Raw genomic sequence first — 17,220 nt, forward strand, 5'->3', positions numbered from 1 at the left:
TCTGCTGTAGACTGAAATGTAGGACAAATTTAGATGTCGCACCAATAAAAATCTTTAGGTCTACAAAGACACGGACATTAATAAACATCCATGAATAGGCTGAATGCAAATAACTGTTTTATCAGTGCGATAGCCTGGAATTAGATGTGATAAGGACACAGATCCTATAGTATACCTCTAGGAAGTCTGCCTCCTTATTGGAAAGCTTATTTTCCACATAGCGGAGATGCCGACTGTGATGGGTGGTCTTCAGGTGATTTGTTCCACTCATCCTCGTAGAATGTGCGGAACCTACATAGGCCGCAGGAAAACTGGATCCTAAAAGACAGACAACTTATGTTATTTGGTTTATAATTTTTTTATTTTATGTTCTATAATGTATATCTAGTTGCCAGGTATAAAGCATCAGGCTTTATATGTAAAAAAAAAAAAAAAAATTATGAAAAAAAACTATAAACATTTTAACATAAAAAAAATAAAATAAAAAAATAAAAAGTTTTTAACCCTTTCCCGACCCATGACATACATGTACGTCATGGGTCGGCTCCCATTCTAAACGCGGGGCCACGCATCATAGTGTGTCAGGCCCGGCACCTAGCAACAGCCCGGACCCGTGGCTAATTACGCGTGGTACTGATCTCGGTGCCGTGCACTATTAACCCTTCAAAGTTGAACTTCGCGTCTAAAGTGAAAGTAAACTAATGTCGGTTAGCTCAGGGAGCTGTTTGAGATCGTCGCTGTGAAATCGCAGCATTCCAAACAGCAGGAGGGTCCCCTACCTTCCTCCGCGCTGTCCGATCACCGAATGACTGCTCAGTGCCTGAGATCCAGGCATGAGCAGTCAAGCGGCAGAATCATTGATCAATGTAAAAGATCAGTGTGTGCAGTGTTATAGCCCCCTATGGGAGCTATAACACTGCAAAAAAAAATATAATAAAAAAGTGAATAAAGATCATTTAACCCCTTCCCTAATAAAATTATGAATCACCCCCCTTTTCCCATTTAAAAAAACAAACTGTGTAAATAAAAATAAACATATGTGGTATCGCCGCGTGGGGAAATGTCTGAATTATAAAAATATATTGTTAATTAAACCGCACAGTCAATGGCGTATGCGTAAAAAAATTCCAATGTCCAAAATAGCGCATTTTTGGTCACTTTTTATATCATGAAAAAATGTATAAAAAGCATTCAAAAAGTCCGATCAATACAAAAATGGTACTGCTAAAAACTTCAGATCACGGCGCAAAAAATTAGCCCTCATACCGCCCCATACGCTGAAAAATTAAAAAAAAGTTTGTCAGAAGATGACAAATTTAAACGTATACATTTTTTTGCATGTAGTTATGATTTTTCCAGAAGTACGACAAAAATCAAACCTACATAAGTAGGGTATCATTTTAATAGTATGGACCTACAGAATAAAGAGAAATGTACTGCGTAGAAACGGAAGCCCCCAAAAGTTACAAAATGGTGTTTTCTCTTCAATTTTGTTGCACAATGATTTTTTTTTTTTCCGTTTCGCTGTAAATTTTGGGGTAAAATAACTGATGTCATTAAAAGTAGAATTGGGGGCGCAAAAAATAAGCCATCATAAGGATTTTTAGGTGCAAAATTGTATGAGTTATGGTTTTTTAAAGTGTACCTCTCATGAAAAACTTTTCATATATTAAAGATAAAGCCCTACTGAATAACTGTTTAATTGCTTTTATTTTAAAAAAAATTCCTCCTTTCATGTTTTTTTTTTTTACTTTAAAAACTTCTCCACTAGGGGTCTCCCTAGCAATCCTGTCAGCAAGCATTTCGGACACGAAATCTGCTCTATGCAGCTCCCAGCCTGTCAGTCAGACAGGAAGGAGGGGGAGCACTCAGCTCATACACAAGCAGGGAGCAAACAGAGAGGATACATTCCCTCTTCTCTTTTTCTCAGTTCCTCTCCCCTCTATCCACATGGCTAATTACATATGCACTGCTTATCTGCTCTCTCCATGGACTTGCCGTTGCTATGACAACCTCCTGGGCATTGTGCGTTGAATTGAGTTACTGGAGAGCATAGAAAAAAGGAATTTTTAGGGGTTTTTAAATAACCCCTTAAGGACTCATGGTTTTTCAGTTTTTGCACTTTCGTTTTTTCCTCCTTACCTTTTAAAAATCATAACCATTTCAATTTTCCACCTAAAAAATCCATATTATGGCTTATTTTTTGCGTCACCAATTCTACTTTGCAGTGACATTAGTCATTTTACCCAAAAATGCACGGCGAAACGGGAAAAAAAATCATTGTGCGACAAAAATTGAAGAAAAAATGCCATTTTGTAACTTTTGGGGGCTTACGTTTCTACGCAGTGCATATTTTGGTAAAAATTACACCTTATTATTCTGTAGGTCCATACGGTTAAAATGATACCCTACTTATATAGGTTTGATTTTGTCGCACTTCTGGAAAAAAATCATAACTACATGCAGGAAAATTTATACGTTTAAAAAAGTCATCTTCTGACCCCTATAACTTTTTTTTTATTTTTCCACGTACAGGGCGGTATGAGGACTCATTTTTTGCGCCGTGATCTGAAGTTTTTATCGGTATGATTTTTGTTTTGATCGGACTTTTTGATCACTTTTTATTCATTTTTTAATGGTATAAAAAGTGACCAAAAATGCGCTTTTGACTTTGGAATTTTTTTCCGCGTACGCCATTGACCGTGCGGTTTAATTAATGACATTTACGCACGCGGCGATACCACATATGTTTATTTATTTTATTTTTTTACACTTATTTTTTTTTTATGGGAAAAGGGGGGTGATTCAAACTTTTATTAGGGAAGGGGTTAAATGACCTTTATTAACACTTTTTTTTACTTTTCTTTTGCAGTGTTCTAGGTCCCATAGGGACCTATAACACTGCACACACTGATCTTTTACACAGATCACAGGCGTGTATTAACACGCCTGTGATCAGTGTTATCGGCGCTTGACTGCTCCTGCCTGGATCTCAGGCACGGAGCAGTCATTCGCCAATCAGACACCGAGGAGGCAGGTAAGGGCCCTCCCGGTGTCCTGCAAGCTGTTGGGGACACCGCGATTTCACCTCGGCGGTCCCGAACAGCCGGGTCACTTTCACTTTAGAAGCGGCGGTCAGCTTTGACTGCCGCTTCTAAAGGGTTAATACCGCACATCGCCGCGATCGGCGATGTGTGGTATTAGCCGCGGGTCCCGGCCGTTGATGAGCGCCGGGACCGACACGATATGATGCGGGATCGCAGCGCGATCCCGCTTCATATCGCGGGAGCCGGCGCAAGAAGGTAAATATACGTCCTGCGTCGTTAAGGGGTTAAAGCAAAATAAATGCAGGGATAGAGTTAGTAAGGGTCAGGGACAGATGGGGAGGGCGATTAGGGAAAGTTTAGATGGTGATAGGTACACTTTAAAAGTAAGGAGGAAAAAATTAAAGTGCAAAAACGGAAAAACCCCGGGTCATGAAGGGGTACTCCGGTGGAAAATATATATATTTTTTTTAAATCAACTGGTGCCAGAAAGTTAAAACAGATTTGTAAATCACTTCAATTAAAAAATCTTAATCCTTCCAGTACTTATCCGCTGCTGTATACTACAGAGGAAGTTCTTTTTCTTTTTGAATTTCTTTTCTGTCTGACCACAGTGCTCTCTGCTGACACCTCTGTTCATGTCAGGAGCTGTCCAGAGCAGGAGAGGTTTGCTATGGGGAATTGTTCCTGCTCTGGACAGTTCCTGACATGAACAGAGGTGTCAGCAGAGAGCACTGTGATCAGACAAACTAAATGAACTTCCTTCTGTATTATACAGCAGCTGATAAGTACTGGAAAGATTAAGATTTTTTTAATAGAAGTAATTTACAATTCTGTTTAACTTTCTGGCACCAGTTGATTTAAAAAAAAAAAAATTCCACTGGAGTACTCCTTTAACAGACATAGAACATTGATTATATCTTTGCATAAGAAAACACAAACCGTGAATTATGCTCATATTAAAATATAAAACAAATAAACAACTAGATTTTTGTACTCCCCGTAAATTCTCTTTCTTGTAGCTCTCATTGGGGGACACCGAACTGATGGGTATATGCTCTTGCCACTAGGAGACGCTGACACTAGGAAAACAAGTCGGCTCCTCCCTGGCAGGATATAACCGCCCACCTGCAGTGAGGTTATCAGTTTTGTCACAAAGCAGTAATAGAAGCCAACAAGAAATATGTCCGAAAGGAATCCCAGAGAGACAACTCAAGAACCGGAAAGAAAAAAGAAGAAGAAATGGGTGGGTGCGGTGTCCCCCAATGAGAACTACGAGAAAGATTTTACGGTGAGTACAAAAAAAATAAAATAAAAACAAAACACTCCTTTTCTCTGGCGCTCTTCATTGGGGGACACCGAACTGATGGGACGTACCAAAAGCAGTCCCCTAGGGTGGGAAAAATACAACCAGAGAGAAAGAATCAGTCCCAAGACTGAACCCACATGTCCACGGGCCCGTGGTCGAGCCCCCGGGTCGGAGACAAACTAAAGCCAGAAATTGAGCTCCCGGAAGAACTCCCATCCAGGAAGAAGAACCAGGACCCCAAGGAAAAGGCCGACCTCTGTGGGGGAGGGGGGGGGGGGGGGGAACCAGACAAGGAAATTATTACGTCAGGGTCACCTGGAAAACGAAAAACCCCTGAAGCGTAAGGAAAAACAGACATCCGCAAAAAGACTCCTGATGACCCCTTTCATGTAAAAATATGAAGAAGAGAAGGAGTGCAGTAGAGAAAAAAGCCGCCCGCCTGATGGGCTAGCTGAGGGAACTGGGCCTAAGCACAACACATGTCCAGGATCGGAACCAGCACAAAGGTGCGACTGAAAGAGCTGCCTGAAAGGAAGGCACACCACAGCATCCACGGACAGAGTCTAAGCCAACAACTCAGACCCAGTGGTCCTAGCGGACCCGAGCACTCAAAAAAAAAAAGGAGAACGCAACCGGGACACCCAGGGTCTGGGCACAGGAAGGAGTGCTCCAGAAGACTTGGATGTCAGTGCAGTAAAACTGACACAGACAAAAAAAGGGAAAGAAGAACTAACCCTTCCATGGAGATTGCACAAATTCCTCCAACAGAGGAGAGTCCAGGCTGCGTGAGCAGCAGTAGATAACCAAAAAGGTGGAAGAGAGCCAGGCTGCAAAGGTGGCCGGTAAGCCCACAAGCCCAGACAGTAAGAAACTGTTGAATGCACTCGTTAAAAGACAAGGGCCCAGCCGATATCCCACCTGGAAAGGGGTAACAACGACACGGCAGTTTGGCGGCAGAGAAAACCCAACAGCATAGTCCCTCAAGAGGAGGGAAAAACAAATGGGGTTCAAATTTTATGAAGAAAACACCAGTAAAAGACCCATGCCAAGCACCCTGATTCCCCCCCCCTCCCCCCCCCCCGTGGAAAGGGGAATGGCAAGTGCGCCAGGCAAAGCAGCAAAAGGGAAATGCTGCCCCACGGCAATGGAACAACCCGCCTAACTGTAGGGACCTTACCCCAGTGCCCTCACCCAGCAGTGAGTTACGGAAAAACTGGCTATGCTCGCAGCCCTGAGGTCAGGGACCGATGGCAGCGGGAACAGAGTAGCCAAAAGACTGGCTGAACAAGGACATCACCCGAATATATATATATATATATATATATATATATATATATATATATATATATATATAACATGCAAATAATAAAAATAAACATATTTGGTATCGCTTTGTGCGTAATTGTACGACCTAATATAACATTATGTTTCCCGTACGGTAAATGTAAAAAAAAATACCAAACCACAGAATTGCAATTTTTATAATAAAAAAAAAAAAAAAAAAAAAAGTTAAAGTGATTAAAAAGTCAGATCAATACCAAAATGGTACTGATCCAAAACACAGATTATGGCGCAAAAAATTAGCCCTCATACAGCCTGGTATGTGGAAAAAAATTAAGCTACAGGGCTCAAAAAAGTTCGAATTTTTTAAAAATGTGTAAAACATGACATAACCAGGGTACACCGCCAGATGCTGGTTGTTGGTGAGGAGGGGTTAACGGCCCATCTATTAATGCACAGTGCCCCTAGCTCACATGTGGGGGATCAGTTGGCAGCATGCTCCTGTCGCCCCACGCTAGAAAAAATAAAAAAGGAGAGAAAAACTAAACTTTTAGCCTAAAACTAGGAAAATAAAGAGAAAAAAAAAAAAACACAAGGTCTGGGGAGCCCCCAGACCTGTGTTTTGCCTCCTGCTGACACTAGCTAAAACTGACTACCTCACTGCAGGTGGGCGGGTATATCCTGCCATGGAGGAGCAGACTTTTTCCTAGTGTCAGCGCCTCCTAGTGGCAAGAGCATATACCCATCAGTTCGGTGTCCCCCAATGAAGAGCGCCAGAGAAAACACAATTAAATATCAAGCAAAAATACCGATTTAAGCAATTCAAATTTAAATTATACCGAAACTAAAAACACAAGATGGCAGTATAACTAGAAACCACTCACCAGACCCAATTCTGGTTAAAGGGGTACTCAGCCCCTAAACAACTTACCAATATCCAAAAGAAAAAGGGGATAAGATGTTTTATGGTGGGGAATCCAGCCGCTGGGACCCACACAATCTCCGGGCCGGCACCACGGCCTTCTAAACACTGAAGCTTGGAGCTTCCATGTTGGTGACATCATGCCACTCCCCCTTAATTCAGGTCTAAGATAGGGGGCGTGAACTTTAGTACATAGCCATCACATCTCCTCACCTGTCATCCAGCACGGAGCAAAGTTTTCTCCGTGTACCAGATGACTGGGGTGCCGCGCCAGAGATCGTGGTGGATCCCAGCGATCAGACATCTTATACCCTATCCTTTGGATAGGGGATAAGATGTAAAGGGTGGAGTACTTAAGGACAAAGGGCATACAGGTACTCCCTGGGACTTAAAAAGGGTTGTGCACTGGCTGGCCTGACTTTCGGAGCTTCGCTCACAGCGTCCGGAAGTTCATTACTCCGAACGCTGTGTGCGGGCTTCAGTGTTCGCGGCCGCCGGACGTGACGTCACGCCCGACCCCTCGTGACGTCTCGCCCGCCCCCTCCTGTCGTCACGCCCGCCCCCTCTACCAAAGTCCCATAGACTTTCGTTGAGGGGCCGGGCGAGACGTCACGAGGGGCCGGGCGAGACGTCACGAGGGGCCGGGCGAGACGTCACGAGGGGCCGGGCGAGACGTCACGAGGGGCCGGGCGAGCCGTCACGAGGGGCCGGGCGAGACGTCACGCCCGGCGGCCGCAAACACGGAAGCCCGCACACAGCGTTCAGAGTAATGAACTTCCGGATGCTGTGAGCGGAGCTCCGAAAGTCAGGGCAGCGCACAACCCCTTTAAAGACCCATGGAGTGTCCTGTACACCCGAAGGTATAGGAGTGAGGTGGCAGGGGTGCCACCCCTCCTATCCCGGCATTTGGTCTGTCAGAAGCGACAGACCAATAGTAGATCGGAGGCGGGGGTTAAAGTTTGGTTCCCCCGGTCTGCCCACCCACAGTAGTCTGGGCAGAGCGGGGGTGGGGGGGGTAAGTGTGCTGAAACCAGCGCCGGAGGTCCTTCAACCGACAGGCGAGTTGTTTTCTAGCAACATCTGGTGGGCCACAGTTTACAGGGGTCTCTAAGCTATAGCCCTCGAGATGTTGCAAAACTACAACTCCCAGCATGCCCTGACAGTCGATTGCTGTTCGTGCATGCTGGGATTTGTAGTTTTGCAAGATTTAGAGGCGTACAGTTTGGAGATCACTGTGCACTGGTCTCTAAACTGTGGCCCTCTAGATCTTGCACAACTACAACTTGCCCACACAGAAGTTTGCTGTCTGGGCATGCTGGGATTTGTAGTTTTGCAACATCTGAAGGGTCACAGTTTGGAGATCACTGTGGTGGTTTCTAAACCGTAGCCCTCTAAATCTTGCAAAACTACAACTCCCAGCATGCACGAACAACAAAGGGCTTTCTCAGCATGCTGGGAGTTGAAGTTGAGCGCCTCCAGCTGTTGCATAACTGTTTCTCCCAGCATGCCCTTTGGTGATCAGCACATGCTGGGAATTGTAAGTTTGCAACACCTGGAGGCACACTAGTTGGAAAATTGTGAGTTAGGTAAAAGAAGGTAACTCAAGGTTATCCAACCAGTGTGGAGGCTGTTGCAAAATGTACAAATCCCAGCATGCACGGTCTGTCAGTGCATGGTGGGAGTTGTAGTTTTTCAACAGCTGGAGGCACCCTGGTTGGGAAACACTGTATTAAGCCCTGGCACCAGAAAAAAAGAGCAGTGTCAGGGCTTAATACATCACATTGTCATTCAGCCGAGCATTGGCCGAGGCTGGACATTGCCTGAGCCGCAGCATGATGTACCGACCCCACGGAACCAGAAAGAGAAATACATCAAGGACTGCAGCTGGACACCAGGGGAGCTGCGGAAGGTAAGTAGATATTAGATTTTGGCAGAATGTTGCTACAAACACTCCCTGTCCCAGAGTAATTATTTAATCCCTTAAGGACGCAGGCCTTTTTTGCAAATTTGACCACTGTCACTTTAAGCATTAATAACTCTGGGATGCTTTTACCTTTCATTCTGATTCAGAGATAGTTTTTTCGTGACATATTCTACCTTATGTTAGTGGTAACATTTCGTCGATACTTGCAAAATTTCTTGGTGAAAAATTCCAAAGTTTCATGAAAAATTAGAAAATTTTGCATTTTTTTAACTTTGAAATTCTCTGCTTATAAGGAAAATGGAAATCCCAAATAAATTATATATTGATTCACATATACAATATGTCTACTTTGTGTTTGCATCATTAAGTTGACATGTTGTTACTTTTGGAAGACATCAGAGGACTTGAAAGTATAGCAGCAATTTTCCAATTTTTCACAAAATTTTCAAAATCGGAATTTTTAAGGGACCAGTTCAGTTTTGAAGTTTATTTGAGGGGTCTTCATATTAGAAATACCCGACAAATGACCCCATTATAAAAACTGCACCCATCAAAGTATTCAAAATGACAGTAAGTGTGTTAACCCTTTAGGTGTTTCACAGGAATAGCAGAAAAGTGAAGGAGAAAATGCAAAATCTTCCTTTTTTCCACTCGCATGTTCTTGTAGACCCAGTTTTTGAATTTTTACAAGGGGTAAAAGGAGAAAAATCTTCCTAAAATTTGTAACCCAATTTCTCTCGAGTAAGGAAATACCTCATATGTGTATGTCAAGTGTTCTGTGGTTGCACTAGAGGGCTCAGAAGGGAAGGAGCGACAATAGGATTTTGGAGAGTGAATTTTTCTGAAATGGTTTTTGGGGGGCATGTCACATTTAGGAAGCCCCTATGGTGCCAGAACAGCAAGAAAACACCCACATAGCATACTATTTTGGAAACTAAACCCCTCAGGGAACATAAGGGGGCCAATGAGCCTTCAAACCCCACAGGTGTTTGACTTTTCGTTAAAGTTGGACGTGTACATGAATTTATTTATTTTTCTCACTAAAATGCAGTTTTTTCCCCAAATTTTACATTTCTACAAGGGATAATAGGAGAAAATGCCCCCCAAAATTTGTAACCCCATTTCTTCTGAGTATGGAAATACCCCATGTTTGGACTAAAAGTGCTCTGCTGGCGCATTACAATGCTCAGAAGAGAAGGAGCGCCATTGAGCTTATGGAGAGAGAATTTGGTTGGAATAGAAGTCGGGGGCCTTGTGCATTACACAGCCCCCGTGGTGCCAGAACAGTGGACCCCGCCACATGTGAGCCCATTTTGGAAACTACACCCCCCACAGAATTTAGTAAGGGGTGCAGTGAGCATTTACACCCCACTGGCTTTTCACGGACCACTGTTCCAAAAATCAGACACCTGTGGGGCGTAAAAGCTCACTGCACCCCATATTACATTCCGTGAGGGGTGTAGTTTCCAAAATGGGATCACATGTGGGGGGGTCCATTGTTCTGCCACTATGGGGGCTTTGTAAACACACGTGGCCTTGAATTCCGGACAAATTTTCTCTCCAAAATCCCTATGGTGCTCCTTCTCTTCTGAGCATTGTAGTTCGCCCGCAGAGCACTTTACATCCACATATGGGGTATGTTCTTACTCAGAAGAAATGGGGTTACAAATTTGGGGGGGCTTTTTTTCCTATTTTCCCTTGTGAAAATGAAAAATTTAGGGTAACACCAGCATTTTTGTGAAAAAAAAGTTTTTTCTTCATTTTCCCATCAAACTTTAACGTAAATTCGTAAAACACCTGTGGGGTGTTAAGCTCACTATACCACTTCCGTGGTACCCTGTACATTCACATGGGGGGGGGGGGCAAACCTCCAGCTGTTTCAAAACTACTTTTGCAACAGCTGGAGGCACACTGGTTGGAAAACCTTCAGTTAGGTTCTGTTACCTAATTCAGTATTTTCCAACCAGGGTGCCTCCAGCTGTTGCAAAACTACATCTCCCAGCATGTACTGATTGCCGAAGGGCATGCTGGGAGATGTAGTTATGCAAAAGCTGGAGGTACGCAATTACAATTCCCAGCATGCCGAGACAGCTGTTTGGGCATGCTGGGATTTGCAGCTTTGCAACATCTGGAGGGCCACAATTTGGAGATCAGTGTGCAGTAGTCTCTAAACTGTGGCCCTCCAGATGTTGCAAAACTACAAATCCCAGCATGCCTAGACAGCAATTGGCTGTCTGGGCACGCTGGGAGATGTAGTTTTGCAACAGCTGGAGGCACACATCTACAACTCCTAGCATGCCCAGACAGCCGTTTGCAGCCGGGCATGCTGGGAGTTGTAGTTTTGCAACATCTGGAGAACCACTGTTTGGAGACCACTGGGTAGTGGTCTCCGAACTGTGATCCTCCAGATCTTGCAAAACTACAACTCCCGGCATGCCCAGACAGGCATTGGCTGTCTGAGCATGCTGGGAGTTGTAGTTTTGCAACATCTGAAGGATCACAGTTTGGCGACTACACAGTGGTCTCCAAACAGTGGTTCTCCAGATGTTGCTAAACTACAACTCCCAGCATTCCCAGACAGCCAATGCCTGTCTGGGCATGCCGGGAGTTGTAGTTTTGCAACATCTGGAGCATTACTCACCGGCCAGTCAGATCCCGCCGCAGCCTGCAGGATCCGCCACCGCCACTGGGTAAGCAAGGACTTATTCCCTCTGTGCTCCGCTCTCCCCGGACTAACACATGTGGGCGGAGGTGTGGCAGCGGCGATGGCGGGGGCACTTACCCCCACCATCGCCGCTGCAAGACCTCCGGATCGCCGCGCACACACCCCGCCGCCCCTACACACCCGATCGCTGAACAGGTAAATCAAATGGGGTCCCGGGAGGGAGTGGTTTCCTGCCGGACACCACGGGACTTTAGTGAATTAACCCGATCAGCGCCGCGGGAGCGCGCACAATGAATGCCGCCGTTATACAGCGGAATGCGCGAAGGTATCGCGTTATCCACTGTATAAATGCGGCATCCAGCGTGACGGGGGTTAAGCTGAACTTCTCACCTGCCGGAGACAACCGGAGGTGAAAAGTTCAGCCCCCGGGATGCAGCAGCAGCTGCAATTATGTGAATGACGGGTATACCCGTCGCTCTGCGTGAATGCACTTCAGCAGCCGACGGGTATACCCGTCATTCTGCGTTAAGGGGTTAAAAAAGAATAAAAAATTAAAATAAAACCCATCGAGCTATTACACTTAACTAGTGAAACATTAAATATAGCTTCTTTTCATCTAAAATTGAGGCGGATATTTTGCACCAGCACCATGCTAATCTCTTCTTTAAAAATAGATCTAGTTATCCCTACATAGTATGCTGTACTGTATATGTTATTAATTTTATTTTTTTATCCAATACACTCTGAACCACATACTTATTTGACATAATGACATCCATGAATTCATTCAGACCGTCTTGGTGCTTTGTGTCAGATGACTGTGTCTGTTCTGTGGGGAAAAAAATAAATAAAAAAAAGTCAAAAGGTGAGATCTGGTGGTTCAGACACAGTCTGACATCTTCAAAACCCAGGAACAGAAAACTGAGCCGTGAGAACCAATTCTGACACTTCCCTGATTCTTTTATTTTAAAGGGGTTATCTAGTTAAAAAAAAAAAATAATAAAAAAAAAAAATAAATAAAGTTTTTTTTTTTTTAACATATCAACTGGCTCCAAATTTAACAGATTTGGAAATTACTTCTATTGAAAAAAAATCTTAATCCTTCCAGTAGTTATTGAGTTGTTCTTTTCTGTCCGAAAACAGTGCTCTCTGCTGACACCTCTGTGTCTCAAGAACTATCCAGAGCAGGAGAGGTTTGCTATGGGGATTTGCTCCTACTCTGGACAGTTCCTGACATGGACAGAGGTGTCAGCAGAGAGCACTGTGGTCAGACAGAAATGAACAACTCGACTTCCACAGCTTATAAGTACTGGAAGGATTAAGATTTTTTTTTTTAACCCCTTAACGACGCAGGACGTATATTTACGTCCTGCGCCGGCTCCCACGATATGAAGCGGGATCGCGCAGCGATCCTGCATCATATCACGTCGGTCCCGGCGCTCATCAACAACCGGGACCCGCGGCTAATACCACACATCGCCGATCGCGGCGATGTGCGGTATTAACCCTTTAGAAGCGGCGGTCAAAGCAGACCGCCGCTTCTAAAGTGAAAGTGACCCGGCTGCTCAGTCGGGCTGTTCGGGACCGCCGCGGTGAAATCGCGGCGTCCCGAACAGCTTACAGGACACCGGGAGGGCCCTTACCTGCCTCCTCGGTGTCCGATGGGCGAAGGACTGCTCTGTGCCTGAGATCCAGGCAGGAGCAGTCAAGCGCCGATAACACTGCTCACAGGAGTGTTAATACACCCCAGTGATCAGCATGAGAGATCAGTGTGTGCAGTGTTATAGGTCCCTATGGGACCTATAACACTGCAAAAAAAAAAAAAAGTGTTAATAAAAGGTCATTTAACCCCTTCTCTAATAAAAGTTTGAATCACCCCCCTTTTCCCATAAAAAAAAAAGAAAACAGTGTAAAAAAAAAATAAAATAAACAAACATATGTGGTATCGCCGCGTGCGTAAATGTCCGAACTATAAAAATATATCATTAATTAAACCGCACGGTCAATGGTGTACGCGCAAAAAAAATCCAAAGTCAAAAAAATTTTTGGTCACTTTTTATACCATTAAAAAAAATGAATAAAAAGTGATCAAAAAGTCCGATCAAAACAAATATCATACCGATAAAAACTTCAGATCACGGCGCAAAAAATGAGTCCTCATACCGCCCTGTACGTTGAAAAATAAAAAAGTTATAGGGGTCAGAAGATGACATTTTTAAACGTATACATTTTCCTGCATGTAGTTATGATTTTTGCCAGAAGTGCGACAAAATCAAACCTATATAAGTAGGGTATCATTTTAACCGTATGGACCTACAGAATAATGATAAGGTGTAACAGAAGCCCCCAAAAGTTACAAAATGGCGTTTTTTCTTCGATTTTGTCGCACAATGATTTTTTTTCCCCGTTTCGCCGTGCATTTTTGGGTAAAATGACTAATGTCAATGCAAAGTAGAATTGGCGACGCAAAAATAAGCCATAATATGGATTTTTAGGTGGAAAATTGAAAGGGTTATGATTTTTAAAAGGTAAGGAGGAAAAAAACGAAAGTGCAAAAACTGAAAAACCCTGAGTCCTTAAAGGGGTAGTCCAGTGGTGAAAAACTTATCCCCTATCCTAAGGATAGGGGATAAGTTTGAGATCGCGGGGGGTCCGACCACTGGGGCCCCCCGCGATCTCTCTGTACGGGGCCCCGGCTCTCCGCCGAGATAGCGGGTGTCGACCCCCGCACGAGGCGGCGGCCGACACGCCCCCTCAATACATCTCTATGGCAGAGCCGGAGATTGCCGAAGGCAGCGCTTCGGCTCTGCCATAGAGTTGTATTGAGGGGGCGTGTCGGCCGCCGCCTCGTGCGGAGGTCGACACGCCCCCTTCCCGCGGGCTGTCGGGGCTCCGTACAGGAAATCGCAGGGGGCCCCAGCGGTCGGACCCCCCGCGATCTGCAACTTATCCCCTATCCTTAGGATAGGGGATAAGTTGCTCACCACTGAATCACCACTGGACTACTCCTTTAAGGGTTAATTAAAAATTTTTTTTTTTTTTTTTTTTTTACTGGAATACCCCTTTAAGCAATGAAATACTAAAGATATAGGCTTACAGCACAGCATAGAGAAATATCCAGTGTGCACAATAGTGTGCATAAAGTGATCAAGTGGGAAACTGCTCACCTTCTCTGGCTGTGCAGGCTAAGCACAACACTAGTGAGGGCTCAAAGGTGGCTGCAGCTCACTCAGCTATACCAGATGATCCACTTCAATAGTCATATGTAGGGAGATATTTGCTGTTGAGTGAAGTACTGCTCACCAGGACAATGACCACAGAATCTTCTTTATTAAGTACAGAAATGCATTGTCTGTTTGTATACTAGAGGGGTCTGGTTACCATATAGCAGTGGTCTTCAACCTGCAGACCTCCAGATGTTGCAAAACTACAACTCCCAGCATGCCCGGACAGCCGTTGGCTGTCCGGGCATGCTGGGAGTTGCAGTTTTGCAACATCTGGAGGTCCGCAGGTTGAAGACCACTGCCATATAGTATGCCTCCCCACACCGTAATATCAGGAGTAGGACTGGTGTGATAGTCCCTTTACATAGCGTTGCCCACATAGGGGGAGATTTATGAGTTGCCCATAGCAACCAAAGATCGCTGCTTTCATTTCTCAGAGGCCTTTTAAAAAAATGAAAGAAGCGATCTGATTGGTTGCTATGGGCAACTCAGTAACTTTTCCTCCGACACAGGTTTTGATAAATCTCCCATAATGTCTTAGAAGACCCTTCTGATGGTTTTAGTAGACTGATGCCCTAGGCTTGGTATGTGGCATCCAATTTCACTTGCAGTACAAAACGGATCAGTATGTACCACTGTCCTAATCCTCCATACAGAAATATTTGTCTTTGCTTATAAGGCTTAGTCCAGTGAGCGGTCCTACTCAGGGCCATTTTTGTATATAGCCCCAACAATGGAAGGCTGTCAGTCATTAGGCGAGACCAGCCACTACACTCTTAGGCTAGGTTCAGACTACGGAATCTTCGGGCAGAAAATTTCCGCCCGGAGATTCCGAGTGCAGCCAGCGCTGACTGAATCAGTCGGCGCTAGGACCGCGTGGACATTGCAGTCTCCAATAGACTGCAATGTGTTCTGCGCGGATTTCCGCCTGAAGAGCAACGCCATTCTTCAGTCGGAAATTTCCAAGCGTATTTTCTGTTCACGAATTCCGCTTCACAAATTCCAAAGTGTGAATTTGTGAACGGAAAACCCATTCACTACACTATACATTTTAGCAAGCGGAATTTCCGCCTGCAATTTCAAAGCGGAATTGCAGGCGGAAATTCCGTACTCTGAACCTAGCCTTAGGGTACGTTCACAGTACAGAATTTCAGCAGCGGACAATTCAGATGCTGAAATTGTTCTGCGCAAAGAAAAAACATGTTCATTCTTTGCACGGAATTCCGCGAGTACTGCATAGCCATCAATGGTCAGTGCCCCGCAGTCCTACCGCCAAAGTATTTTTAGCGGATTCTTCAGAACTGCATGTTCCACAGTTCCATGCTGGGCAGTCAGGTTGCTATGGCACATGACCCCAATTCTAATTTATTAGGACTTGTGCCCGGAACTTGTTCGGCATCATACAGTTGGCAGACCTTTGTCTCTCATTGCTGGCTTAAAGGCTGGGTGTTATCTTTACAGGTACATTAAAGGTTGTGGATTTTTTTTCAGAAGAAAGTCTGCAGTGTTTATGCGCTAAAGGCCAAACCAAATGGGGTACTCCAGTGGAAAACAATATTATTATTTTATTTTTTAAATCAACTGCTGCCAAAAAGTTAAAACAGATTTGTAAATTACTTCTATATAAACATCTTAGTCCTTCCAGTACTTACCAGCTGCTGTATGCTGTACAGGAAGTTCTTTTCTTTTTGAATTTCTTTTATGTTTGATCACAGTACTCTCTGCTGACACCTCTGTTCATGTCAGGAACTGTCCAGAGCAGGAAAAAATCCCCATAGCACACCTCTCCTGTTCTGGACAGTTCCTGACATGGCCAGAGGTGTCAGCAGAGAGCACTGTGGTCAGGCAGAAAATAAATTCAAAAAGAAAATGCTTCCTGTGGAGCACACAGCAGCTGATAAGTACTAGAAGGATTAAGATTTTTAAATAAAAGAAATTTACAGATCTGTTTAACTTTCCGGCACCAGTTGATTAAAAAAAAAAAAAAATAATTTAAATATTATATTATATATATATATATATATATATATATATATATATATATATATATATATATATATATATATATATATAATATATTATAATATATATATATAATATATTATAATATATATATATATATAATATATTATAATATATATATATATATATATATAATATATTATAATATATATATATATATATATAATATATTATAATATATATATATATATAATATATAATAATATATATATATATATAATATATAATAATATATATATATATATAATATATAATAATATATATATATAATATATAATAATATATATATATAATATATAATAATAATATATATATATAATATATAATAATAATATATATATAATATATAATAATAATATATATATAATATATAATAATAATATATATATAATATATAATATATAATAATAATATATATATAATATATAATAATAATATATATATAATATATAATATATAATAATATATATATAATATATAATAATAATAATAATAATAATAATAATAATAATAATAATAATAATATATAATATATAATAAATATAATATATAATAATAATAATATATAATAATATATATATATTATATATATATATATATATATATTCCCACCGGAGTACCCCTTTAAGGCCCATTTTGTCCTTAAGGACCAGGTCAATTTTATTCTTGCATTTTCGTTATATCCTCCTCGCCTTCTAAAAATCATAACTCTTTTATATTTTAATCCACAGAGCCATGTGAGGGCTTATTTTTTGCGTGACCAATTTTACTTTGTAATGACATCACTCATTTTACCATCAAATGTACGGCACAACCAAAAAAAAAAAAA

General features: G+C 42.7%; 1 protein-coding gene across 4 annotated transcripts in view; it reads right to left on the reverse strand.

Moving 5' to 3' along the window:
* Positions 1 to 180: 180 nt before the first annotated feature.
* Positions 181 to 17,220, reverse strand: part of LOC130367885 (A-kinase anchor protein 8-like) — a 34,541-nt gene continuing 17,501 nt past the window's right edge. For all 4 annotated transcript variants that reach the window (XM_056570845.1, XM_056570844.1, XM_056570846.1 and 1 more), the window contains exons 7-8: positions 11,902 to 11,974; positions 181 to 318 (exon numbers count right to left, since the gene is read on the reverse strand). In XM_056570845.1, coding sequence (XP_056426820.1) covers positions 207 to 318; positions 11,902 to 11,974 — 185 coding nt within the window. In that variant the 3' untranslated portion in view covers positions 181 to 206. The remainder of the gene's footprint in view (positions 319 to 11,901; positions 11,975 to 17,220) is intronic.

The sequence above is a fragment of the Hyla sarda genome, chromosome 4 (genome assembly GCF_029499605.1).
Source record: "Hyla sarda isolate aHylSar1 chromosome 4, aHylSar1.hap1, whole genome shotgun sequence".
Classification (NCBI taxonomy): domain Eukaryota; kingdom Metazoa; phylum Chordata; class Amphibia; order Anura; family Hylidae; genus Hyla; species Hyla sarda.